Source organism: Dictyostelium purpureum (genome assembly GCF_000190715.1).
Source record: "Dictyostelium purpureum unplaced genomic scaffold DICPUscaffold_288, whole genome shotgun sequence".
NCBI classification, from domain to species: Eukaryota; Evosea; class Eumycetozoa; order Dictyosteliales; family Dictyosteliaceae; genus Dictyostelium; species Dictyostelium purpureum.
In genome coordinates, this window is record NW_003519624.1 from 12,717 (window position 1) to 39,678 (window position 26,962).

General features: G+C 25.7%; 11 protein-coding genes across 11 annotated transcripts; 7 read left to right on the top strand and 4 right to left on the bottom strand.

Annotated features, from left to right (window-relative positions):
• Nucleotides 1-221: 221 nt before the first annotated feature.
• On the top strand, nucleotides 222-539 carry DICPUDRAFT_156252 (uncharacterized protein; the record flags this gene model as incomplete). The annotated part of the gene is made up of 1 exon (XM_003291585.1): nucleotides 222-539. One exon carries the CDS (start codon nucleotides 222-224, stop codon nucleotides 537-539), a length of 318 nt encoding a protein of 105 aa, XP_003291633.1.
• A 45-nt stretch (nucleotides 540-584) lies between these two features.
• Nucleotides 585-1,580, bottom strand: IPTA (uncharacterized protein). Its single transcript, XM_003291592.1, has one exon. It carries the CDS (start codon nucleotides 1,444-1,446, stop codon nucleotides 619-621), a length of 828 nt encoding a protein of 275 aa, XP_003291640.1. The 5' UTR covers nucleotides 1,447-1,580; the 3' UTR covers nucleotides 585-618.
• Nucleotides 1,581-2,024: 444 nt separating this feature from the next.
• Nucleotides 2,025-4,877, bottom strand: DICPUDRAFT_95423 (uncharacterized protein; the record flags this gene model as incomplete). Its single annotated transcript, XM_003291593.1, has 2 exons — nucleotides 2,225-4,877; nucleotides 2,025-2,182 (listed from the first exon to the last, which is right to left on the bottom strand). The coding sequence occupies exons 1-2, from the start codon at nucleotides 4,704-4,706 to the stop codon at nucleotides 2,025-2,027; spliced, it is 2,640 nt and encodes an 879-aa protein (XP_003291641.1). The 5' UTR covers nucleotides 4,707-4,877.
• Nucleotides 4,878-5,056: 179 nt separating this feature from the next.
• DICPUDRAFT_99083 (uncharacterized protein) lies at nucleotides 5,057-7,468 on the bottom strand (the record flags this gene model as incomplete). The annotated part of the gene is made up of 4 exons (XM_003291594.1): nucleotides 6,333-7,468; nucleotides 5,938-6,257; nucleotides 5,364-5,854; nucleotides 5,057-5,270 (listed from the first exon to the last, which is right to left on the bottom strand). Coding segments are annotated over exons 1-4 (2,082 nt in total), but the record flags the coding sequence as incomplete, so codon positions are not given.
• A 219-nt stretch (nucleotides 7,469-7,687) lies between these two features.
• DICPUDRAFT_156256 (uncharacterized protein) lies at nucleotides 7,688-9,297 on the bottom strand (the record flags this gene model as incomplete). The annotated part of the gene is made up of 2 exons (XM_003291595.1): nucleotides 7,688-9,081; nucleotides 9,138-9,297. 2 exons carry the CDS (start codon nucleotides 9,295-9,297, stop codon nucleotides 7,688-7,690), a joined length of 1,554 nt encoding a protein of 517 aa, XP_003291643.1.
• A 951-nt stretch (nucleotides 9,298-10,248) lies between these two features.
• On the top strand, nucleotides 10,249-11,241 carry DICPUDRAFT_82297 (uncharacterized protein; the record flags this gene model as incomplete). Its single annotated transcript, XM_003291586.1, has 3 exons — nucleotides 10,249-10,571; nucleotides 10,659-10,764; nucleotides 10,840-11,241. 3 exons carry the CDS (start codon nucleotides 10,249-10,251, stop codon nucleotides 11,239-11,241), a joined length of 831 nt encoding a protein of 276 aa, XP_003291634.1.
• Nucleotides 11,242-11,692: 451 nt separating this feature from the next.
• Nucleotides 11,693-12,142, top strand: DICPUDRAFT_82298 (uncharacterized protein; the record flags this gene model as incomplete). Its single annotated transcript, XM_003291587.1, has 1 exon — nucleotides 11,693-12,142. One exon carries the CDS (start codon nucleotides 11,693-11,695, stop codon nucleotides 12,140-12,142), a length of 450 nt encoding a protein of 149 aa, XP_003291635.1.
• Nucleotides 12,143-12,604: 462 nt separating this feature from the next.
• Nucleotides 12,605-13,841, top strand: DICPUDRAFT_156259 (uncharacterized protein; the record flags this gene model as incomplete). Its single annotated transcript, XM_003291588.1, has 3 exons — nucleotides 12,605-13,066; nucleotides 13,167-13,307; nucleotides 13,836-13,841. The coding sequence occupies 3 exons, from the start codon at nucleotides 12,605-12,607 to the stop codon at nucleotides 13,839-13,841; spliced, it is 609 nt and encodes a 202-aa protein (XP_003291636.1).
• Nucleotides 13,842-14,080: 239 nt separating this feature from the next.
• On the top strand, nucleotides 14,081-15,681 carry DICPUDRAFT_39314 (uncharacterized protein; the record flags this gene model as incomplete). Its single annotated transcript, XM_003291589.1, has 2 exons — nucleotides 14,081-15,173; nucleotides 15,248-15,681. The coding sequence occupies 2 exons, from the start codon at nucleotides 14,081-14,083 to the stop codon at nucleotides 15,679-15,681; spliced, it is 1,527 nt and encodes a 508-aa protein (XP_003291637.1).
• Nucleotides 15,682-16,052: 371 nt separating this feature from the next.
• DICPUDRAFT_49947 (uncharacterized protein) lies at nucleotides 16,053-22,958 on the top strand. Its single transcript, XM_003291590.1, has 3 exons — nucleotides 16,053-16,367; nucleotides 16,439-16,751; nucleotides 16,848-22,958. The coding sequence occupies exons 1-3, from the start codon at nucleotides 16,097-16,099 to the stop codon at nucleotides 22,885-22,887; spliced, it is 6,624 nt and encodes a 2,207-aa protein (XP_003291638.1). The 5' UTR covers nucleotides 16,053-16,096; the 3' UTR covers nucleotides 22,888-22,958.
• Nucleotides 22,959-23,946: 988 nt separating this feature from the next.
• DICPUDRAFT_156262 (uncharacterized protein) lies at nucleotides 23,947-25,443 on the top strand (the record flags this gene model as incomplete). The annotated part of the gene is made up of 3 exons (XM_003291591.1): nucleotides 23,947-24,739; nucleotides 25,334-25,359; nucleotides 25,414-25,443. The coding sequence occupies 3 exons, from the start codon at nucleotides 23,947-23,949 to the stop codon at nucleotides 25,441-25,443; spliced, it is 849 nt and encodes a 282-aa protein (XP_003291639.1).
• Nucleotides 25,444-26,962: the final 1,519 nt, after the last annotated feature.

Below are 26,962 nucleotides of genomic sequence, written 5' to 3' on the forward strand. Positions count from 1 at the left end.
TAATATAAAAAATTTTATTATTTGAAAAATTTAAAAATAAAATTAAAAAAAAAAAACATTTTATCTGTTTATCCTGAAAAATAAAATATTATTATATTAATTAAAATTTTTAATTTATTTTATTTTATTATTCAAATTAATTAATTTTTTATTTTTTTAATAATTAATTCCCTTTTTAAATTTTTTATTTAATATATTTTTTATTTTATACATATTAAACAATGGAAAATTATAATCAAAATAAAGATATAGAAAACATTAATGAAGCAAGCATTAATGAAGCTAAAAATGATAGCTCTAACAATTACAAACAAGAAAATAAAAATCATCACGAAAATAAAATAATTCATGCAATTAAAAACCATTTTCCAAATTCCTATGATGTTTCTCAATCCTATGGAGGAATGGAAAATTTATTAATGTCATTTGGTCAAAAACCATTTAATTCTCAAGATTACGAAGCCCAAGGTATAATTCAAGCATTTAAACAAGATAACACACATTACGAAGAAAATGAAGATCACCAAATTAATAATTAATAAAAAATTGTATATAAAAAATAAAATAAATGATAAATTATATTTGCGATTAATAATGTAAATTTTTATAATTTTTATTTTAAATTAATATATTTTTTGTGGATAAATATATATTGGATGGTAAATTTTTTACTAAACTATCAAAAACCTTTACTTGGGAATATGCATAATTATAATGACCCATTGTAATATTTTTAATTAATGTGTTATTTATTGAATTTAATTTGATATCATTTTGGGTACCGTTTCTATTTACATATTCAATGTAATTGATTACTTTGTTTATAGCAACATCCTTTACCAAGAAATTTAAAATATCTTTGATACTGGGGCAATTTGAGTTTGATTTCAGAATTCTTTGTACCTCTTTAATCATTGAATCACTACTACTGTCTGTAGGAAAACACATTTCCTTAACCCTTTTTTTAATTTTTAAATAATATTTTTTTTGATTATCTACAGAATCCTCAGGTCTTAAATAAATTATTGAGGAGATATCAATTTTTGTTAAATATTTTTCTTGATTTAGAAATAATTCGTTAATTAGTGTTATGGATCCACCCTCTATTATACAATCAAAACTTTTCGAATTTGAAATTTGACTACTAGAATTATAAATAGACTTTTTAATTGATTGTTTTATATCGTTTAAGATCTCTATTAATCTTTTCATTAAAAAATCTTTATTTATATCTTTACCATCTTTTAAATATAAATTTGATAAATAAATTCTATTAATACCTTTAAATTCTAAATCACTAGGTCTGCCTGATAAAATGGACATTTCAGAATAACATTGAATTCTATCCAATACAATAACTGGACAATTATCATTTCTCTTTGAATATTCAATAGAAAGATTAGTTTTACCAATTCCAGTTGGACCAATTATTAGCAATACTTTCATTATAAAATTTTAATAAATTAGTTTTTTAAATAATTTTATAAAATAGAAATTTAAGGTTAATTTAAAATTTAAAATTATAAAATAAAATTTATATAAAAAAATAATTTTTTATTATTTATTTTTAAATATAAAACTATTACAATACCCGAGAAAAAATGTTTCACTAATGCAAAAAGTTTTAAAAGTAAGATAATCTTTTTTTTTTTTAAATTTTTTTTATTTAATTACATTCTACCGAAATTTAAAGGAATAAAACAATAAAGAGATTTAGTTTATAATAGAAAAATCTAAAGAAATAATCAGACCTTTTGAATTGGTTTTTTTAATTAATTTATATTTCACACACTACTAAAAAAAAAAAAAAAAAAAAAAAAATAAAAAAAAAAAAAAAAAATTTATACAAAAATAAAATGATTATTTATTTTTCTATTTTAAATTTATTATTTTAAGAGAATTAAATTTTTTTATCTTTAAGGAAACTAAAAAAAAAAAGAATAGTAGTGTTTTATTAAAATTTAAGATATATAATTTTTATTTATTAAATTTTATTTTTATATAAATAACTTTATTGAGTTTTTTTAATGCTTCCAACGCTTATTTTCATCATCTTCATCCTCCTCTTCGTAGTCATCGTCTTCATCATTATGGTCATTATTTGACTTTTCAATTGTTTCTGTAGGTATTAGTTCGTCGCTGATACTGTTGTTAGGGTTATTTTCTTCTTCGTTTTTACCATCTCCATTATTATTTTCTACCCATTGAATATTTAAATTTTTACCTTTATAAGTTTTTGCAACAATAAATACTCTCTCGGCTGATAATCTTTTACCAAACTTTATTTGGATTGAATTATCGCTTTGGTTAATCGAAACTATATCTGTAAATAATTGTTTTAATAAATTTTCGTTTTTAAATTCAATTGGTGGGTCGACAATTTGGATAGTTGTAGTTCTATTATCGATAACTAATGAACTGTGTTTTGGTTTAATGGTGGTTTGTTGGAAAAGTGGTTTTTTATAAATGGCAGCAGGAGTGTTTGAAACAACCTTTGGTTTAATTGGAGATGAAATGTTTGATGCTGCTGCTATTGCTGTTGCAATTGGTTTATCAATTTGTGAAGAATCAATACCTAAACTTTTTGCTTCAGATTCTAAAGATTTGAGTTTATTTGATAAAAATTCTAAATTGTTGGTTGCTGTGGCTGCAACTGATGATGGTGGGGAGGGTGTGGTATTTGATTTATTTATTACAGTTGATGATGGTGGCGATGAAGAAGATACTATTGGTGAGGATAGTTTAATATCTTGAGTTAACTGAGTTGTGGTTTGTTGATCCTTTTGAAGCGATTCTGTGATAGATTTTGTTAATTGCTTTATAGATTCTTTAATTGCTTCTTTTTCTTTTTCATCCTTACAGGCAATTAGCTTTGATAATAATTGTTTTTGTAACTCTAATTGTTGATTTCTTAACTCCTCTCTGCTTTTAACTATTTGAACCAATTCTTTCTTTTTCTCGGTCTGTTGTTCCATTTGTTTCTTTCTTTCCTCGAGTTTCTTTTGTAACATTTGTTCACGTAACTTCATTAGTTGGGCATCTCTTTTCTCTTTTTCCTCTTTCTTTTTTAAGATTAACTCTTGCTTTTCTTGTTGCTCTTCAAATTTAGTTTTCTTTCCATCGAAATTATCTTCCCAAAATAATTTAATAAATCTATTGTTCATAATTGCTTCAGGAGATTTCATAGCTTTGACAGCCTCCACATTACTACTAAACTCTACCATAGACTTTGCTGTTGATAATTTGGTAATTGACACGATGGTTCCAAATTTTGAAAAATGGTCTTGAATTTCTTTTTCATTATTCGATTGAATCGGTATGTTTGTAATAACTAATTTTTTAGCTTCTGGATTTGGACAATTGGTTGAGGTCTTGATATTTATTTCATTATTTTTTTTAATTTTTTGAAATTTATTTTTTTTATTATTATTATTATTATCGTCATTATTATCATCTTCATTATCTTCATCATTATTATCATTATCAATATTATTATAATCCTCATTAATACTATTATTATCAAAATTATTATTTAAATTATTAAAATCTATATTTTGATTAAAATTATTATTTGGTATAAAATTATTATTATTATTGTTATTATTCATTTGATCCATAAACATTTGGTCCATTATTTGTTGTTGATTAAAATTTGGTTGTTGGAACATCATATTATTATTGTTATTATTATTATTATTATTATTAAATTGAGGATTAAACTGATTAATGTTATTGTCATTAAACTGTGGATTAAATTGATTAATATCATTAAAATCGTTTCCCATATCATTTGGATTATAAACATTATTATTATTAAGGTGGTTGTTGCTATTATTGTTATCATTTACAAAATTTAAATCGTGTGAAAAATTACAAGTATTACCACGTGGACAAATAGCGCCTTTCTCTATAAATTTACATCTCTTATTAAACTTTTTACTTGTTATTGTACTATTTGGTATACCTGGCTGATAATTATTGTTTGTAAATTCTTCTGGTAAACCTGTTGTTGTCGATCTTTTTTTAAAATTTCTTCCATTACCGCTTTTATATATATTATTGTTGTTGTCATATGTTTCCTGATAGTTGCTTATATTATAATTAAAGTTATTATTATTACTACTATTATTTGGTGAAGGTGATCTTGATCTTTTTTTAACATAGCTGTTATTATTTGGTGAAATTGATCTTTCACGATCTCTTTCGCGGTCTCTTTCTCTTTCTCTGTATTTATTTGAATCGCCACGTTCTCTTTCTCTTTCTCTGTCGCTACTACGATGTGAATCTCTGCTGTAATGTGAGTCTCTATCCCTATCTCTTTCTCTTTCTCTATCACTACTTTTGTTATGAGAGAAATTGTTACCTCTTTCTCTTTCTATTTCTCTTTCTCTTGAATTGTCCCAATCTCTATCACGTTCACGTTCTCTACTTTCTCTACTATTTCTATTATTTGAACCTCTATCACCGAAATAGTTGTTATATTCCAGTTTATGTGATAAAGTTACTAAAAAGGATTTGGTATTTTCGTGTAAAAAATCTTCCAAGTCTTTCGATAATGCTTCTTCTAACTCCTTTTTTGTTTGATACCCATTTGACAATAGCTCCTTTATATAGTCAGATAGAGTCTGTGCATCGAATTCGCAAATTGGATCTAAGGTTTTAATTAAAAATGAATTAAAATCTGGATCTCCAATTATATCTGTCATTATTTTTGTTTATTATAACTATTATTTTCTTTTCTTGTATTAATATTTGAATATTTTTATATTTTTTTACTATATTAAAAAAAAAAGAAAAAAAATAAATAAATAAAAAAAAAAACTACAAAAATGTACAAATTATAAAATGAAATTTCTCTAATGAAAAAAATTATTTAAATCTTTTTTTTTTTTAAAATAAACTATAAAAAAAAATTAAAAAAATAAATAAAAAATTTAAAAAAAAAAAAAAAATTTAAAAAAAAAAAAAAATATAAAAAAATTAAAAAAAAAAAAAAAATATTTTATTATAATTGGGTTTGCGAATAACCTTAATTGGATTTAGTTTATTTTTTTTTCGTTTAATTTTTCAGATGTTGAAGATGATGACGATGTCGGATTTGATGGATCTGGGGTTGATAAACAACTGTCATTATTTGATAAACATTGTCCTATAATTACTATTTTAATAAATATCTTTAATAAAACTAAACATATATAAATTTGAACGGTTAAAACTATACCAGTTACTACATTATCAAATGGTATAAATTTATAAAAAAATCTGATAATCTAAAATTAAAAAAAAAAAAAAAAAAAAAAAAAAAAAATTAATATCTATTTTAATAATGAATATGGGAATGTAATAATAATGTTTAAACTTACTATTGAGGCTAGCGGGAATGGCACAAAACCAATAATATTATTTATACCCCATGATGATTCGGTAAAATTTCTATTTCTTGGGTCAACAATGTTATCGGATAGGATGATAAAGAATTTAGTATACAATTTTGGTGGTAACTTGTTAAATTTGGTGATGAAGGCGTGTTTAATAGCATCAACGACTAACTCTGAACCCAAAACCGTTAGAAATACTAAACCAATATCCAAGAAATAGTCTTTAGATAGATCCCAATTTAAATCGGATAGGTTTTGAAAAGCTATAATCATAAGAAATATAAATGCTTGAAATCTTTCCACTATATCGCTGCATGAAATTTGAAATAAATTCTCCTTTTCGAATCTTTTGAATACAGAGCCCTTCAATTCGACAAATTGATTTGATATCATTAATGTCAATAATGCATTATTATATGAATTGATTGCGACGTTTAATGTTATAACTTGAGAAAATAAAACCAATGAATGTAAAACTTGATGATCATAAAAAAAATAAAAATTAGTTTTTTTTTTTTTTTTTTTTTTTTTTTTAAAAAAAGGTAATAATAATACTCACAAACATAACCAGTCGCTACAATTGTATGGGATACTGGTGCTAAAATTCTTGTTTCCTTTTGAGATTTCTCTTTAATGTCTTTTGAATGACTAAAACTATATGACATCCAATAAAGGGAATCGAAAATATCTTGACCAAAACTACAACACAATTTATCCAAAACCTCCAATACATTATAAATTACATAAAGCTTGATAACTGCCTGTCCTCTAATATAGTGATATAACATTGATGAGTCTATAAAAGTTAAAAATATAAAACATGACACCCATATAAAACCCCTAATTAAATCAAATATTTGATTCGTTGTTAACTTTATTCTGAAATAAACAATGTATTAGTATAAAAAAGTATACAAAAAGAGTATTTTATTACTATATATTGGTTATATTTACTTTTTCGAAAAAAATGATTGTAATAATTTAAAAAATGAAAAAAAGAATCTGATTGGTAAAAATGTAAATAAGAATAAGAATGAATCAAAACACACCAGAAATCCAAATAATATTAGTTTCTCTAATTCTAATGGTACATGAACAAAATTATAAACCTGTTCTCTTTTCTTTGAATCTATGACCTCTGTTGATAAATAGCCACCATTTATTTCATCATATAAATAATCCTTAAATGACCATTGTTTTGATTTTTTCTTTGTTTCTGGTGGCGTCGCTGTTGTTGCTGAAGATGTAGTTGATGATGAGGGTATATTTTCCTCCAACTCTATTGATGGTGCGCTTTCTTGAGATTTTACAGGTGTTGATAATGGTGTTTTTAATCTATTGGTTGTAGTTGTGGCTGTGGCTGTAGTTGATATATTGCTAATGTTTGATGTTGAAGAGGAGGAGGTATTTGAGACTGTTGGATCATTTATTAACATGCTAATATTCGGAAACGGTATAGGTGAGATTCTTTCATTTTTAACATTATAATTAGATTGTTGCTGTTGTTGCTGCTGTTTATTTCCCGTTGGAGTTTTTTCGTATGTAAATGAATTTTGCTGCTGAGGCTGCTCTAATGATTTAATAGGTGTTATTGGTTTAAATAAATTGTTTTGTTGTTGTTGCTGCTGCTGTGATGGTGGTTGTGACTGTTGTATCTTTTTATTTATATTATATAGCTCTTGTTCTATATCGCTATCTTTATCTTTATCTTTATTTTTATCTTTTTCTTTATTACTTGATAATAATGATATTTTATTTACTATTGTTGGTGATACCACAACTGGGGAAGTAATAATACATGTTGACTCAAAGTTTTTGTTTGATGATAGATCGAAATTACTGTCCTTTAATGATATAGAGCTATTGTTTAATTTTAGTGCTGGCGACATGGGTATGTTTGGAGGTGTTTCGTTTCTAACTAAATTATCTAATAAAAACTTTTCTTCTTGTGTTATTTTATTACTGTTTGTAGTATCATCTTTTTTCTCTTCTTTGATTTTATAAACCTCCATATTTTATAACCATAAAATAATATTGAAAAAAATAAAACTATTTAAATTATTTCTTTTATTTTTTTACATGTAATTGTTTAATAAAAAAAAAAAGTGAAATTAAAAAAATAAAAAAAATATTAAAAAAAAAAAAAAAATAAAATTAAAAAAAAAAACTAATAATGTATAAATAAAAAAAATAAGATTTAAAATAAATAGTGTTAAAAAAAAAAAAAAAAAAACACAATTATGATAATTTTATTGTTATCTAGAAATAAAAAAAAAGATTTATTTAAATTGTTTTTTTTTATATAAAATCTAAATTTCGTCGTCGTATGGTAATGGTTGGCCACCATTGACACTACCATTATTATTGTTATTATGTCTATTTTCGATTAAATTAATTACAGTGTTTGGAGAGTTTGCGAGACCCTCGATAGGTTTGGCTACGAAATCCATGGCACCTGAAATTGGTTTGACTACTACGCCCAAAAGACCCTTGCCTACACCCTTAAAGAAACCCTTGGCACCGTCATCTTTGACACCCCTCATTGGCTCCAATACGATACCGGTGACACCATTAAAAACACCTTTACCTAAACTAACAGTACCTTGATAAAAACCTTCAAATAAATGAGCAGCTTCTTTTTCTTTGAGGGGTTCTTGTGGACCACCCATCATCTTGTCCTCTTTGGTTGTAAAAATGGTGGTTGGTGTGTTTCTAAGACCCTCTGCTGTTTTGGTTAAAAATCCACTTGTACCTTTGATTGGGTTTAAAGCAACACCTGATATACCCTTTGCTACACCTTTAAAGAAACCTTTAGCACCTTCACCTTTAGCGCCAATAATTGGTTCGGCAACAACACCTGATATACCAGTGGCAATACCAGTACCTAAATAAATTGCACCCTCGACAATACCTTGAACGACATGGGCTGCTTCTTTTTCTTGTTCAATCTCTTCTGAATCATCTTCTTCACCTTCCTCCAATGCACATGAATTCGACTTGAATGACTTATCATATGGATTTTTAAATGATTTGACATGTCTGTCGTCATCTTCTTCTTCTTCGTATGTTTGTTCAACTAAATCTGGTTTATTTGATGATAAGCTATTATCATTATTATTATTATTATTATTTTTATTTAATGTGGTTTCTGTTGTTGATGGTGTTGATTTTGTTAATGATACTACTGGTTCTTTTTCTTTATAACTATCTTCATCATCGCTTAAATTATTACTGGTTAAAATATGTTGTTCTTCATCACTATCACCTATAATCTTATCCCTTTTATAATTCTTTTTGAATGGAGTTGTTTTAATTTTATCATCTTTGCTATTTTTTAAATTATTATTATTATCTTTATTTGCTTCGTCTATTTCCTCTTCTTTTTCTAAAACTACATTATTTTTTATATTGTCACTAAGTTCATTTACATCTATTAAACTATTATTATTATTACTACTATTATCACCAACTATTTCAAATGGGTCATCCTCTTCGTGTATTATTTCTACTTTATCTTTTTTAACTATTTTTGAACTACTATTAATTTCATTTTTATCTTTATTATAATAAGGTGAATCTTTTTTAATTGGGCTCATTAACTCGATTTCATTTAAAATTGTATTGCCACTCTTTGTCTTTAAATTTTTAATTTGTTTTTGTCTTTCAATTTCCTCTTCCTCTTCTTCATCATATGTTATAATTTCTAAATATGTTTTAGTATTATGAATATATATATTTTTTTTTTTTTAAAATACTTACCTTTATTAACTAAACCTCTAATATGTAATGCTTCTTCTTCAGTTTGATGTTTATCTAAATCACATATTCTACAAAAATATTTATCACATGAACAACAATAAATTGTAACAATTTTATTATGATCTTGGCATTTTAATTCTGATACATCTATTTGAGTCATAGTTTTATTTTGATTATTTGTTTATTTTGATTATTCTGATTATTTAAATTAATTTGTTATTTATAATGAATATTTTATTTAATAAATATAAATTTGATTAAATATTTATTTTTATCGAGTATTTTAAATAAAAAAAAAAAAAATAAAAAAAATATTTTTTTTAAATTTGTAATTTTTTTAAAAAATTTTTTTAAAATTATCTTTTTATGTGGTAGTTAGTTTTTTATATTTGTTATAAAATGATTTATACCAAATAAAAAGTATGTGTGTGATTTGTCTTTGTGGTGTAATGAAACAATAAACAAAACATAAAAAAAAAAAAAAATAAAAAAAAAGGTGGGTGGTAGTGTGGAGTTTCAAAGATTAACGCACAAAATTTAAAAAAAAAAAAAAAAAAATAAAATTAAATAAAATTAAAAAAAAAAAAAAAAGAGAAAAAAAAAAATAAAAATAGAAAAAAAAAATAAAAATTGACATGTTTGCAAGATTACACAGAAAATGTTCCTCCATATAAAAATTAATATCCAATATCTTTGGGGCAATGTGGAAACTCTACTTTCTTTCTTTATTTAAAATTATATGAAAATTTTTTCCACACCCCACACTTTAAAATCTTTTTTAAAAAATCTTCTATATTAATTCATTGTATATAAATAAATATAACACACACCATTTAATTTAGTGGGAGAAAATTATTAAAAAATAATGAACAATAATAAAATTTTTAATTTTTATTTAAAAAAATAATTACAATAACAACACAATGAATAAAATAATTTTATTTTTTATTTTTTTTTAAAAGATATAAAAAACATCTTGTAATAGTAATAATTAATAATAATAAAATTAATTTTAATCTAATATCCAATAACATATTAATAACAATTAATAATTAATAATTAATAATTAATAGTTATAATTAAATATTAATAATTATATATTTTTGGAGATATGACAACAGGAAATCAATATCCAAGCTCAAGTAGTAATAATATAGCATCCACAAGCTCAAGAACGAGAAACAGTGGTCAACTAAGAAGAAGTCAAACAGTTTTTGATATTGGAACAATAGCAAGAAAATTCCCATGGTTACCAGTTTGGACTTTGCTTATAAATTGTATAACCCTTGGTTTTTCAATTGTATTTATTTGTTTGTTTTGGAAACGAGAATGCGCTGTTTCACTCATATTCCTCTTTTTATATTGTTTTATCTTTTTGATTAATTGTTTTTATGGTTTTGTTTATTTTTTTAAATTCACTGGAACTATAGAACTGTAAGTATTAAATAATTGATTTTTATTTTTGCATCCAATAATGGAGTTATAATATTAACAATAGGGTTTTTAAAAAAAATATAATAGATCAAAGAGAAATAACAATATTTTATTAATCTCATTGATAATTTTCATTTGTGTTTCGGTTGTAGTTTTTATACTAACAATATTTGTAAAAGAAACAGGTTCATGTGTAAGTTTAAATTGATTTTTTATATTTCTTTTATTAATTATAAATTGTTTCTAACCTTCTTTTATTTTACAAAAGATATATGTAAAAAATAGAATATCTGTATCAATTTTAGTTTTAATTAGAGCAAACTCAATTTTAGATTTGATTTTTTTAGGTGGTTTACTATTTTTCAATATTGTTTTAATGTGTTCATACTCTGCAAATAAAAGAAAAAGAGAAAATCAAAATCAAACAGTTGATTTAGAAAAACCAATCGAAAGTAACTATCATTCAAAAGACTCTATTGGCAACTATCCATTACCACCACCACCACTTTATTTAATGGAACAGAGTGTAGGTCCACGTGGCCATACCTATTCTGGTTTACCTCCACCACCTCCACCCTCATCTACCCATCCTCAATATATAAATAACAATCAAGAACTTCAAAGTAACATTAATGGTTTACCACCACCACCACCATATCCAGGAAACTAACTTCAATATTGGAAATAATAAAAAAAGAAAAAAAAAAAAATAAATAAATTTATTTAAATTAATTTTTTTAATAATAATTCATTTTTTTGATTAAATTTTTTATTAATAATCTTTTTTAATTTAAATTAAAATAAATAAATCACATTAATAGATTAATTTTTAGGTGTGTGTGATTTATATATTAAATTTTTTTTGCAAATATGAATTTGTGTGGTGTGTGTTTTAAAAAAAATTTTATTAAAAATAATTAAAGGTTTTTTTTTTTTTTTATTTATTTTTTTAAACAATAAAAACAATAAATTACAATTTTATTACTTTGTTTTATTGAATGAATTTCAAATCTTATATATATATAATTTTAAATATAATATTTTTTATATACAGAATTCAAGGTCAATGGTATAGCAATTATAGATATCCCAGTGGGAATTGCAGTGATCATCAAACACCAATGTTAATAAGCAGTAAATTGGGTGTATGCTTAGGTTCAATAGAATTCTCGTGTGACCAAAACTCAACCACAGAAACCTATTACAAAGACAACGATTGTAATGGTAAAACCAACTCAGTGTCATTTAACAACAATGTCTGCAATAAAAATGGTGAATATACAACTTGCACATCAGACCCCAAACCAAATATACCAGCAAACTCATATGTAATGGGAGTTTATCCAAATACTGTTTTAAAATGTTATGATGAAACAAAAATTATACAATATAACACAATTCCTTTAAATGTATGTAGTTTTGGTATCATCTACACATGTACATCAAAATCATTAATAGTAAAAAAATACTCTGATGATAAATGTTCAAACTATACAAGTAAATCAGAAGAGCCATTGGGATGTGTTCATAATAATCCATTTTATAGAACTATCTATTCATTCTGTACATAAAATTATAATATATCAATTAATGAATTAATATTTATTATTAAAAAATTTTATTTTAAAACTTCAATAAAAAAAAAAAAAAAAAAAAAAAAAAAAAAGAATTTGGGGTTTTTTTTATTATTATTGTTTTTCGCATAGTAAATGGTTTATATTTTCATAAAGAAGTAGTTCAACGAGAGCTGATAGTTTATGAAATTTCTTTAACTTTTTATATTTGTTTCAATATAAAAAAGGGTGTTCCCTATATTTTATTTTTATTTTTTTGGGGGGTAAAAAAAAAAAAAAAAAAAAAAAAAAAGTGGGTGGTGGTTGTTAGGTTTGAAATATTAATAAAAAAAAGATAATAATTAAATAAAAATAAAACATATTATAAAATGAATTTATTTTTTCATTGTTTAATTATTTTATATTTAAATTTGAATATATAATTATAAATACACAGATTATTATAATAATTTAAATAAAATGAATATTAACATATTGGTTAAAACTTCATTATTTTTTTCAATTTTATCATTACTTAGTATTATATCAATAAATATACCATTATATGTATATCATGATTATAGGGGTGGTTACGATTATAAGAAAATGAAATTTTATTTCGAATACTTTACCGAATACAACAGTATAAAATCGTATCCAAGTTTTGAAGCTATAGATAATTTGTTGATGGCATGTCGTATAGTTCTATACATTTCAGTATTATTCAACTCAATAACAATAATCTTGCAATTATTTTTAGACCATTTTAATAGAAAAGTAACTGTTTCAATTACTGTTTTTAGTGGATGCAAAACATTGGCTTGGATGGCAACCCTCGCTATACTATTTTATGCATCTTCTTATATAGCAGTAGATAATGAATATTGGGAAAGTACCCCAAATAGTAAAGTGTATGGTGGATATTATGAAAACAATCAAAAAGTAATTATTGTTAAATATAAAAAATAAAAATAAATAAAAATAAAAATAAAAATAAAAGGAAAAAAAATAAAACTTTTATTAATACCTTTCTACCTTACAGATAGTGGCTTGGGGACCTGGTGCTGGTGGTGGTTTAATTATTTTTTCTGTAATAATATCAATCTTGCAATTGTCAATCGACGTTTTCATTTGTGTTCAATTTTTTAAAAAAAATCAAAAACAAACTTCGGCAACTAAAACAGTAATTGAAACTATACACAACATCCCTTTATCTGAAATATAATAATAATAAAAAATAAAATGAAAGAAATTTTCAATAACTATTTTTTTTTTTTTAGATATTTTTTTTTTTTTTAAAATATAAGCAATCATTTTTTTGTGTGAGTTGTCGTCTTTTGGCCACGACCTGTCAAATTGAAAATTTTGACTTTTTATTTTATTTTATTTTATAATTTTTTTTTATATTTGAAATCCTAAATAAAAATTATAAAAAAAAAAAAAAAAAAGATCAAATATCTGGATGTTGAAATATATGGTGATATGGTCTAAATAAAACATATATTTAGTGGTTTATATTTTTTTTTTTTTTTTTTTTGAAAAATAAAGACATAATTTTTATTAAAAAAATTTTGATAATAACTTCTTCCTGGGGGGTTAAAAAAATTTAAAATTAAAAAAAAAAAAAGAAAAAAAAAAAAGAAAAAAAAGAAAAGAAAATAAATAAAATAAAATAAAATAAAATAAAATAAAATAATTATTATTATTATAGCTATAGAAATTAATTTTTTAAAATATTATAGTAAAAACAATTTTTTTCATTCTTAATCATTTCTCACATATAAAAATAAACTCAAAAACAAAATTAGAAATAATTAGATTAACACCCTTTTTTTTTTTAATTAAATTTTTTAATTGTTTTTTTTTTTATATTTTTTTAAAATTAATTAATTTAACAACAGTTGTAAAATAATAATAAAATAATAAATATATAAATTTATATGTATATATATTTATATGAATAATTCAATTAATAGTTGTAGTGATGAATCAGATTCATTTTCAGATTATGAAGAGGATTTAGTGGGTACATCTATTGTAAATATTGACGAAGATAAAGAACCATTATTATTTAATAATCAAGATGGCGCATCTTTACTTGAAGATTCTGAAAAAAAAGGTCAAGATATATTAGAAGAAATTAATAAAAAGAAATCTATTTTTCAACATAAATATTTAAAAGATGTTTTATTAATTTATGCATTGTATTCCTTATTGACAATGACAAGAATTTGTTATGGACTTTTTATACCTAATGTTATGATAAATTATGTAAAAGCAGAGTACCCAGATTACACACCAGAGCAACTTCAAAGCAAAGCGGCCTACTACAAGAGCTTTCTCGATGCCATCCCATACATTTTCATGTTTTTATTTGGTCCATTAGCCGGCGCTATCAGTGACAAGTATGGAAGAAAGGTATTGTTGTACTGGGCTGCTGGTATTGAAATTGTTGATATGATATCATGTGTAATTACAATTAAAACCAACAGTTTAGTGCCATTTTTCATTGGCCACAGCGTTGCCGGTACCACAAATGTATCGATAGCAGCAGTGTATTCATATTTGGCCGATATTACAGAGGAAGATATGGTTCCCACAACTTATGCAATGACCGGTATGGCCATGGGTTTCGGTATTATCACTGGTCCAGGCGTGTATCTCATCACTTCGCTCTTCCCAAATATCTTTTTCTTGACACTATACATGACAATTGGTATACTTGTGTTTGCAATTATAATCATTATCTTTTTAAAGGAATCTCTAAACATCGCCAAAGAGAACGGAAAAATCAAACCCCACAAAAAAACATCAAACCCATTCAAACTAATCAAAAGAGTATTCTCGGCAAGTGCCTATGTATCATTAGTTATTTGTATTTATATCGTAGTTAGTTTTTGTCTTCAAGATATTATGTCAACATATGTTTATTCAACCGCACTAAGATATGGTTGGACACCAAAAGACACCTCATTCTTTATGGGTGGAAATGGTTTTTTTATGTTGGTGTGGAGTATTTTAATCGTACCCACTTTATTAAAATATTATTGTAAGTTTTAATTTTATATAAAATTAAATAATATCTTTTATAAATATATTAATTTTTTTTTTTTTTTCTTATAGCTGAAAGAAAAATTATTTCATTGGCTTTGTTAATTGGTTTTATTGTAAGAGCAGCTTATGCATTTGCGTATATACAATATATATGGATTGCTGCAGCATCCTTTGGTGCATTTGTGCCAAGTTCTATTAGTTTGTTAACCTCTGTTATCAGTAGAGCAACTCCTGCTGAAGTAAGAGGTTCCATTTTAACTGGTGTCCAATCGGTTGGCTCATTGGCTGGTTTTCTTGGTGCATTGACAGCTGGCAATATCTATAGTTTTGCTATATCTAAAAAAAGCCCCAGATTCTTCCCAGGTGCCCCATACATGTTATCATCGTGTATACTCTTTTTAGCTTTTTTCGGTAGTCTTATAATTTGGAAAAAATATTCAAATCCCACCCCATTAAGAAGAAAGAGAATACCAAAATCGAAATCATTCTCTGTTAACAGTTAGAATATTAATTATTTTATTTTATTTATTTATTTTTAAATATAAATCTAAATATTATTAATTCTATATGGAGTAAAGATGTTTACCCCATTTTGTAAATTCCTATAACTATAATAAATTTTTGTTTTTTTTATTTTTTTATTTTTATTATAAATTTAAAATTAAAAAAGATAAATTTGGATTGTTGAAAAATACATTGTTCAATTAATCCGTAAAAAAAATAAAAAATAAAAAAAAATTTTAATAAATATTTAATTTTTTTTTAATTTTTTAATTTTTTTTTTTATATTATTTTTCATTTCCATGAAAAAAACTAAAAGTTTTAAAAATTTTTTTTTTTTATATTATTTTACTTTTGTTAGAGTAGATTGTAAATAATACTTATTTATCTATATCTTTATATAAATATTTTTTAAATATGGGTAATAGAGAAAAAGATAAAGAGAAAGATAAAGAAAAGGATAAACATAGAAATAAAGATAAAGATAGAGATAGAGATAAAGATAAAGAACGATCAAGAGATAGAACAAAAGATAAAGAACCGTCAAGAGAAGGATCAAAGGAGCGTGATAAAGAAGAAAAGAAAAGAAAAGCAAATTTACTTGAAAGCAGTTCACCAAAAAAACAAAAGGGTTCAATAGATTTGTCATTAGGAACATCATTAGTTGCAAGAAACATACCTGATCAAAGTAAGTATTGGTTCAATAAATTTGTATAGGAAAAAAAACATGATTTATGAATATTAATAAATATTTTTTAGTTTCAATTTCAAGAAAGGGAAATAGACAGTATATTCTCACACCTGAAACATTTTTTGATTTAAAACAATTTTCATTGCAAATAATTAAAGAAAATGAGGAAACTGTAGACCAAGATATTTTGTTTTCAGATTTATCAAACAATTCAATAGAAGATGAGAGTAGTTATCAAAATTTTTTACAAACTGCAAATAGAAATGTAATGATTATTTATTTCAAAGGCGAAAGCATTTTAGATAATGGAGGTGAGGAGATTTTGGTAGATGTTACACCATCAAAAAACATTTTATTAAAAGCTGGTACATCAGAATACAAGTATGTTGTTTGTATTACATTTTCTTTTTTATTTGTATATAGTTATATAGTTATATTCATTATAAAAATTTTCCCACATATTAATTTAAAATTTAGTTTCCCAAATGCAATTGCAGAGTTTGTCGATAATTCAATTCAAGCAGTTAGAAATAATGAATCAGGTAATAGAATTATTAAAATCATTATAAATAGACCAAATTCAACAACAAAAACTACAAGTATCAGATTTTGGGATAATGGTTGTGGTATGTCAAAAGATCATTTACAAAGATGGGCAACAATGGGTCTTAGTCAAGCTGATTTAGTTGAAAATAAAATCAAACAAGAAAGTGGTCATAATAGTGATAATGCAACAGGTTTAATTTCAAGATTTGGTGTTGGTGGTAAAAAAGCAGCATTTTACTTAGGTTCTGAAGTTGTCGTTAATACTAAGGTTCGTGGTAATGAATGGATCAACCAAGCAAAAATTTCTTTAGATATCTTAAATTCAACTGGAGATCAAGAATGGAGAATTCCAATTATTGTTAGAGAGGCTCAATCCACAAGCGAGAAGGAACATGAACAGTTCACCGAAGTTATTATTAATAATGTCCCAATGAATACCGAAACATATGAAACCCAAATGGAGGCTCTCAAAAAAGATTTAGCTCATATCTATTATTACTATCTTCATGACGTTGGTGAAGCTTCACATTATACATTGGGCGATAATAATTCACCAGTTAAAAAGTCAACAAAACCACCAACTACGACTACCACAACAACTTCAGCAAATTTACGTAAAAGAACCAGTTTTACAGCATCATCTGCTTCACCTACATCTCAAAGAGAAGAAATAGTAATAGATGATGATAATGACGAGGAGAATAGCGAAATCGAAGTCGAAGACGATGAAGAGTATGAAGAAATGGATGAAGATGAAGATGGTTCAAAAGATAAACTTAATGTTTCGAAATTAAATTATAAACACGAAAAAAAGAATTCATATAAAATAACCTTAAATGATCAAGATCTTTCAGATGTCAACAATTGTATTGAGTCATTATATATTAAATATGGCAAAAAATTCAAGATATTCGAATTCTCAATTCCAATTAAAGAATCTAAATCTCAAGCTAAAGTTGTGTGTCATTTGCGTTATTTTCCATTTGTCGATGAACAAGAAACTATGCCAATTCCAAATAGAATTCTTCAAGATAGTCCAAAGATAGATCTAAAGAGTTGTCCACTTTCACTTAGAAAACCAGGTTTCGAAGTATTCTGGAATGGTAGATTAATCTCTGAAGCTCATATCGATCGTTTAGGTTTTATGGCAGCTGGTAAAATTGATGGGTCAAAGATTGAGGATAAATGGATTCAAAGAGTCAAGGGTGCAATATTTTTAACTTCAGAATTTCCTGTCACTCACAATAAAATGCATATCATTAAAGAATCACCAATATTCGAATTGTTGGACCAACCAGTTGCTGGAGGTAAAACTGCAAAGACCAATTGGAAAAAATGGTTGTTACAATGCCACAAGTTGGATCAAGATATTCAATTTAAAGATCCAAAATACGACTCATCATCAAATAAAACTTTTTGTCAAGGTATTGTTATTCGTGGTCTTAGTATCCAATTAGGTGATGCCGTTTCACTTGGAGTCCGTTCAGTTAAAGGTATTGTTAAAAATATTTTCTTTACAGGTCGTCCTGAATATCGTGCATCCGATTTCTATTGTGAATTGGACAAGTTGCACTATAAACCATTGGAGCCTGAAAATTTCCTTTGCTCCAAAATCGTCAAAAAGATTCCACCCAATGAGTATAATTCAATACTGGCCAACACCAAAAAGAAACTGCCACACAAGATCAAATTATTCGAGGGTGATAAAGCATCATTACCAAAGAAAGAATATTTCGCTGGTGACACAATTAAATGGGTATCGATTGCACTTTATGATGGCCAATCACCTCCAAAAGAAGTTGAAAGAAAAATTATAGAAGAAGAATGCTACAAAATTACCTTTAGCTGTATATATACCCCAACTGGAGAGGTTGTACATAAAATGGAGACCAGTGTGTTTTATGAATCGTCACGCGTATCTTTTGGTGATATTAGATGTTTCAAAAGAACCGGTGCCTATAGTTTAGTATTTGAATGCAGCGACAAAAAAGTTATTAAAGCAACTCACTTTTTAAATGTTATTGCTGGTAAACCATCGGAAATCATAACAGAGTTTGAGGGTATAGAAAATAACGAACAATTATATAAAGTTTCAATCGGAAGTCCACTACCAAAGATTAGAATATCATTATTAGATAGCGACGGAAACGAAATCGATATTCCTAACCGCCCAGATTCCTTTAAAATTAAAGCAATTGTTGAAGAAACTGATGATGATGACGAAGATGAAGAAGATGAAGAAATACAAGATGCTAATAAACAAAAAAGATCAAGATCATCAAAACGAAAATCAACTAAACAAAATGAATTACAAATTAATCATGATGGATATAAAGTCGATTTAGTCGAAGGTAAAATTATAGTTTCAAATTTAATTATTAAAAGTGCAAGGTTGAATGATGAGTCAGAGTTACCCTTCTCAATTCAAACAAGCTTTAATGATTTTGTTTCGAAACGATCATCATGTATCTTAACATCAGGCGATCCATGTACATTTACATTTTTAGAGTTTTCAGGTTTAATTGATCCACCAATATCAGCCGAATCTAAAGAAAACCTAGATTCAGTCGAAGGTTATATGAATTTAACCTATTTACCAAATTTTTATATTTTTGCAAACGATAAAGATTCAAATATTTGTCATTTACAATCAAAGCAAACAGCATCCAGTTCAACACAGTTATCACAAAACAAAGTAAGAAAGAAAAAGGATTCGGTGCAAGCTAAAACAGATGGTCCATTTTATCATATTTTATTGTCATCTCCAAGCTTTGATGAAAATATTTACTATGTTAGTGATGAGTCTGGTATGTTTTCGTTGTGTCCTTATAATATATCTAGTATAACCAAAAAGAATGTCCGAACTTCACCTCCACCAACCGCAATTTTATTAAAAGAACACGTAGATAAACCCTTCGAAACTAATGACAACGATATCGAAATGTTAGAAACCAGAAAAACAAGAGCAAGTCGATCAGCTTCAAAATATTCTCTTGCACCAATTACATTTACCTTATTTAAAGATCATAGAGAAGTTTTTTCATTGGAAAAGAATATTAAAGTTTTACCATCATTTAAACCAGCATTCCTTGCTCTGCGTCCATTAAGTGAATTGTTGGTCGGTGAAAACGAATCATTCACAGCACCAGCCTCTGCCGATGTCAAATATGGTATTAAGGTCTATAGTGCAGGTGGTGGTAATAGAGGTCCATTTCTTTTAAATAACTTGAGTGGTACTTTTTCTACATCATGGGGCTCCTCTCAAAATGAACCTTTCCAAATGAACGGTGATATGATTATTTTACCAAATATTTCAACTGATAGAATGGCAAGATTTTCTCGTTACACTGTAAATATCGATATTCCACTTTCTCAACAAACTGGAAATGAGTTCAAGCAATTGGCCGATAATAAAGGACAAATTGTCTCATTAAAAAAAGATTTCTCAATTCAAACAATTGGTGGTGCTCCAACTCATTTCACATTAAACTTGGGCCGTGGTATTAGCCACGCTCGTTGCGATAGCGAGATAACTTTAGAGGTTGGGTTAACAGACAAGAGACATAATCAAGTTTCACCAAATAATTTAAAATCCGGTATACCAATTGAACCATTCTTTGAAATTACAAATCAAAAAGGGCAAATTCCATGCTTTATAAAGAATCAAAATATAAGTGAATATGATTACGATAGAAACATTTATATTTGCAAAGTCACAATAGTTGGTTTTGGTAAATTACAAGTCAAGGTTCTAGATAAAAGTGGTCAAATCAATGAAACCTCACTTGCATTAGATTGCATTGAGGGTCGTGCAGCTCAACTTCGTATTAATGGTGTTTCAAAAACTACAATAAAATGCTCTGGTGGTCAATTATTGGATGAAATTGTATTTGTAGTTTGTGATACCCAAGGTAATCCAACTCTCAGTATTACAGGTGTTGACACTGAATTGGAATGGATTGATTTGGAGGATAGACAGGTTCCAATTGACATAAGATCTCGTGTTAAAATTTCAAAAGGTGAAGGTAAATTAAGTAACTTGGAAATCAAAACAAATGCTCAAGAGGGTATCTATACATTACGTGTTAAACCCAAGCAACTAGATATTCAAGAGGCTTTGGTTTCGTTTTTAGTTTCAGGTAAATTCTCAATAGTACTTTTAGATAAAGAAAAGATGCCAAGACTTACTGTTGGTACACCATCATGCACATTCAGAGTTCAAGTTTTAAATCCAGAAAATGAACCTATTGTTGTGCCCAAAGAATCAATGAAGCTTTTCTTCCAAAAGGTCTATATTTGTTCGGAGGTTCAAGAGGAATCAAAACCAGTTTATATTTTTAGTAATGTCGCTTTACCAAAGAAAGCAGGTTCTTCCGTTTTACAATTTTCTCATACAATACGTAGTTCAAAGAATACCAAAATTCGTTCTGAAGAAACTATTATGATTCATCCACATACCCCATCTCGTTTATCTTTTAGTGGTATTATTAAGTATCAACCATCAACATCAATATTGGGTAAAGAGATTGGTATTTCAATTACAGATGTTTATGATAACATTATTTTCATTCCAGGTGCAATTAGAGCAACTATAGAACAATCATCAAATCATAAAATGATACAGTCACAACCATTAGCATCAATCAAATTACCAGAATTCAAAGATCACGGCGGTAACGAATATATTGAAAGAAAATTTAAAGAAGCTGATGGTGAAGCAACATTTGAACAAATAGAATTAATCAGCTCAATTGGTAATAGCGGTCTATATAATTTAGTATTTACACCACAGGGTCTCAATGATATTGAAATTGAACCATTATCAATTGAATTCTTTTTCCAAAACCAACAAGAAAAGCTCGATAAACAGGTTAAACTTCAACAGCAAAGGGTATCATTCGATGCAGAAATTCAACAAATCGATAAAGAATTGGAAATATTAAAGCAGGAGCAAACATATTATTTTAATGAATATAAAAACGTTAAAAGCGAAGCTGATGATCTATTCCTCCGTATTAAATCAATGATACCACATTTAACAGAAGAATATAAAACCAATCCAGAAATTGTAAAGAAATTAAGTCAAGATATTTCAAAAGAAATGGAGGAACTTTCAAATAAACCACGTAGAAGAGCACCATATCCATCCAATCCAACATCCAAAGAACTTTTAGATTTATCACGTCAAGATTCAACATCTGGTATTATTGGTATCATTATGGATTTAATTTATATAGAAGATGATAAATTGGCAAGATACCTATCATCATTCCTCAAGTTAAAAATGGAAGGTGTATTGTTTGAAAATAAATACTCTTTCGAAAAATACTATAACCACTTTAAAGAAAGAACCCAACCAGTTTTATTTTTATCACATGACACACTCTTACCATTTAGACCAAGAAGACCAAAATACGGGAGCCAACAAGTCCCATCACAACATTTAAAAAATCAGTTAGAATTACAACCATTCGAAGGTGCACCACTAAATGGATTCTATGGCTTTGTTTGCAATATCTTACAATTAAAAGAAAAACATGAATATTTAAGATCAACTCTCTGTTTCACAATTTTTAGAGAAATGATGATTTTCCAAACTCTTAGAAATGGTTTAGACTATAAACAATATTTAACATCAAAAGGAATCTCCTCACCACCAATCCTATGTTTAGAAAATGGAGAAGTTCTTGATGCCTCTGGTTTTGTTGAAGTAGGTAGAAACTCTTTAAGAACAAGAGAACAATCTGCAATTTTTGGTCAATTGCCAATTAATGAAACTCCTCAATATCTAGAATTAAAATTTAAAAAGAACTGTGTGGAAGAATTCAGAACATTAAAATCAAAAATGCATGTCACCAAGAAAACTTTTGAAGAGAAGAACTTAGTATCGAAAATCGAAAATCTATCAAATCAAAGAAAAGAAAAATCAAATCAATTAGATTCAATCATTAAAGAAATTCAAAATTTTTAATTTATTTAAAAAAAGTAATATTATTTTAAATATTAAAAATTAAAAAAATAAAAAAAAAACATTGTATATTTAAATTTTAGTTTTATATTTTTTTTTACAATGAAATATCAATTCATTATAATATTACAATTAAAATTTGTATACAAATTAAAAAAATCAAATTTTTATATTATTAAATTGTTAATCTCTCTATAAAAATAATTTTTATAGTAAAATTATTTCCAATTCAAACTGAATAATTAATCTTTTTTTTTAACACAAACTAGAAAAATAAAAAAATTAAAAAAAAAAAAAACATCAACACACACACACTTTTTCTTTACATAGACACACCAATTCAAATTAATTCACCCACCTAGATATTCACACACAACCACTAAAAAATAAACATACCAAAAATAAATAAAAAAAACATATTAAATTTACTATAAATATCATTATTTTTATTATTATCACCACCTTTTTTTTAAATTTATTTGATATATAATTAATTATAACAACAATAATGTAATAAATAAATTTAATTGATATATTTATTAACAATATTAGTAGCCAATTGTGTTAGTAAAGAAAAATAATAGTTAAACATTATGTTATTAATAAATATGAGAATTAGTATGATAATAATGTTTTTATTATATTTTGGTAGCAAAATAAAAAATAATTTTATCTTGATTGTATATAAGTTATTGCTTTTTTTTTTTTTATTTTTTTTTTTTTTATTATTTTTATTTTAAATTTTTATTTATTTTTAATTACTAAGTTTTTAATTTAATTTAATTTAATTATTTATTTATTATTATTATTTTTTTTATAATTATAAAAAAAAAAAAATAAAATTTTTTTTTTTTTTCAAATATATAAATTGTATAAAAATCTATAATTTTTTTTTTAAAAAAATAAAAATCCCAATAAAAAATACACAAAATGAAATTATTAATAATATTAATAATTTTAATAATAAATATAAATTATTTAATAAATGGGTATGGTGAAAACCTTTACACACATCCATCATGGTTGGAAAGAGAATCACATGTGATGATGAACAGTTTAAGAATGGAACCAAAATATTATAAACAGTATTTTATGAAGCCTTTTAATTTTACAAACTTGGACAATGTATTAACAAATAAATATTACGAAAAGGTAGATCCATTGGAATATAATATAGTTTTAAATCAAATGGGAAGAGCTCACTCACAAGATATGTCAAAAGGAGATTGCTTTACATTCGATAGCTGTAATTATACATCATTTTATTCAAGAATTGAACATTGGAAGTGTGATGAAAATACTCAAGAGCATATTTATAAAACCTCAAGTTCAAACAATGCATTCAAAGCAGTAAATAGATTAGTTTGTAGAAGTAGTCAAAATTGCTTAAATGATGATGACCCTGATGTTGGTGATTTTAGGGATAGAATAATGGGTAAACAAATATTTTATTCAGGAACAGGAATAGTGTATAACACTACTTTGAAAACCTGGTTTTATACAATGGACTTTACTCAAGGATCATGTTCACCCCAATCAAAAGATGATAAATCAATTATATCAGCATCTCATACATTTAAATATGAGAATGATAAAGAAGTTTTATTTTTGGCCAATTTCTTCAACTCAAACGAAACTATTCAATCATTTAGAATTTATTTAAATCAGATGAATTATAAAATGAATATTTTATATTCAAGTGATAGTTCTAAAACATCAAATGGTGTATACTCTTACAACACAAGAATATTTAGCCCATGTGACTACTATTATTTTAAAGTAATTACAAATAGTGGAAAACAAATCAGATACCCAACAACTGGTTATTTAAGAATTGTTGATAATCAAGAAAAATGTGAATCTTGGTCTTTAGAAATGAATGAAAAATCTTTGTTTTATTTAAATAATAATGAAAATAATATAATCTATAATAATTCTTTAGATACAATCGTCGATAATAGTTTAAATAATAGTTGCTCAAAAATTAATTTTTTAAATTTTATATTAATTTTATTTATTTTTTTATTAGCCCTTTTTTAATTAAAAAAAAAAAAAAAAAGATTATAAATCTATAATAAAATATTTTTAATTTTTTTTTGTATAAAAAAATTTGTTTATAGATTAATCTGTAAACTTATTCCCCAATCTGTTTATTTAATAAACATAGTTATTTATTTTTATAATGTGTGTAATTTTATTACCAAAAATTACTTATAGAATTTTTTTTAATAAAAGTGAAGAGCTCTCCTCTAATAAAGGATTTTTTTTTATTTAAGGATGATTTACTTTTTAAAAATATATTAATATTTTTTTTATCAAATGTGCTATTGTTTTTGGTGTGTGTTTTAAACTTATATACAAGTAATTTCGAATGTGATTCAGAAAAACTGCATGGGGAATAGAGCCAACGGTGTTGTAGTCAACTCTTTCTCGGTTTTTTTTTTAAAAGTGTTATGGAATTCAAATAATAATCAAGTAAATTGGTTCTATCATTGAAGGATTTTTTTTAAAATTTTTTTTTTTTTTAAGGGAAAATTAAAAGCTAATGCTTTAAATTAATCAGTAAAAAGTTTTTTTTTTTTTTTTTTTTTTAAAAGTGAAGATGATTCTTAATGATGCATTCAGTCATCAGTTTATTGTGTTTATTTTTGTTTGGTATGTGTTTTAATGCTTATATGAGTTTTACCACATTGCATACAAGTTGGGCACGGTAAGGCAAATTCGTGTGTGATTCAGAAAACCCACTGAGACTGGGTTTCGAACCCGGAGCAATGATAGCCAAGTGGTCGAACGAATTTCCTACAAGTTACCGTTGGGGGAACAAAAAAAATCCGAGGGGAGAATTTTTTTTTTTTTTTTTTAAAAAATCTTACTTAATAATATAATTTATATTATTAGTGTAAGAGACGGTGTTTTATTAAATAAAATTTTTAAATGGTATGTGAGAGGATTTGTATTGTTATAGGTATTTGATTGGGAAATTGATCAAAGTGGTTTCTGGTAATTTATAAAAGGTTGATATTTTAGATCTAATGGTTTGGATATGGTTTGAATTTATTTGCTTATCTACTTTTAGGAAGTTGTTGTAGTTTGATTGGATCGTTCTTGCATATTCTAGTGAGGCGAGTTTGGTCCATTTGTGTTGGATGTCATTATAGTTTAATGATTTAGCAATTGCATTTGGGTTAATCTCTTTGTTAAATAGTTTGGTGCATACCCAAATCCAGACCTAGTGGAAGATAATTGAAATCATATTTCTGTAGGTCGGTGTTCTATCAAGATCGAAATCGAGATCTCTATAGCACCATCGGAATGGTTCATCTTGAGGGTGTATATGGTAGTCGTATTCGCTGCCACCATAGAATTTATCAAGTTTGGATTGAGGTGTCTTTCGGTAAATCAATGTGTTGGTACTTTTATTATAATTCCATCTGCTATCTTTACCAGTACTTTCATATAGGTATTCTTTTAGTGAATTTATATTAATATATTCTCGAGTTGAATTACAGAATAATAGTAGATGGCCATAAGGGTCATTGTTCATGGGTATATTACACATTGGGCTAAATCAAAAGTACTGGCTGGTGATGTTCTTTTATGTAGAAGATTTATTGGTAGGCATCTTGCTTGGAATCTGAAAAGTGTATTTCTACCTTTCGGATCTTTGAGTTTTAATATATTATTGAATAATTGATCGTAACGGTATCCTCTAATATCCAGGGTAATTTGAAAGCATGTTTTTGGAATTTTTTCTGGTAGTTTCAATATATTTAGATATATATCTTTTAGCTTTATACCATTATTGTTTGTATCAATAATCGGATAAAGGTTGTTTGAGTGATTTCCAAAGTATTGTTTCCAGTGTTTCATAAATGAATATAAGAGTGAAGAAGTGTAGTTGTTTCGGTTGATTTGGAATTCCCAGCTGTTTTGATAAGCTGATTCGTAGGAGCCTATTTTTTTATAAACTAGAAATCTATTGAATAACCAAATTTTTTGGGCATTTTGTCTTTTTTTAATATCCCAGAGGTTCCAACCTCCTTTTTCCATTGGAAAGAGTGATCTTTGGTTTGACATT

Bases quoted from the DNA above. Each gene is read 5' to 3' on its own strand.
- IPTA (XM_003291592.1), bottom strand. From the start codon at position 1,446: ATGAAAGTATTGCTAATAATTGGTCCAACTGGAATTGGTAAAACTAAT.
- DICPUDRAFT_49947 (XM_003291590.1), top strand. From the start codon at position 16,097: ATGGGTAATAGAGAAAAAGATAAAGAGAAAGATAAAGAAAAGGATAAA. The intron at 16,368-16,438 runs GTAAGTATTGGT...AATATTTTTTAG, and splicing joins AAGAAACATACCTGATCAAA to TTTCAATTTCAAGAAAGGGA. The intron at 16,752-16,847 runs GTATGTTGTTTG...TTTAAAATTTAG, and splicing joins GCTGGTACATCAGAATACAA to TTTCCCAAATGCAATTGCAG.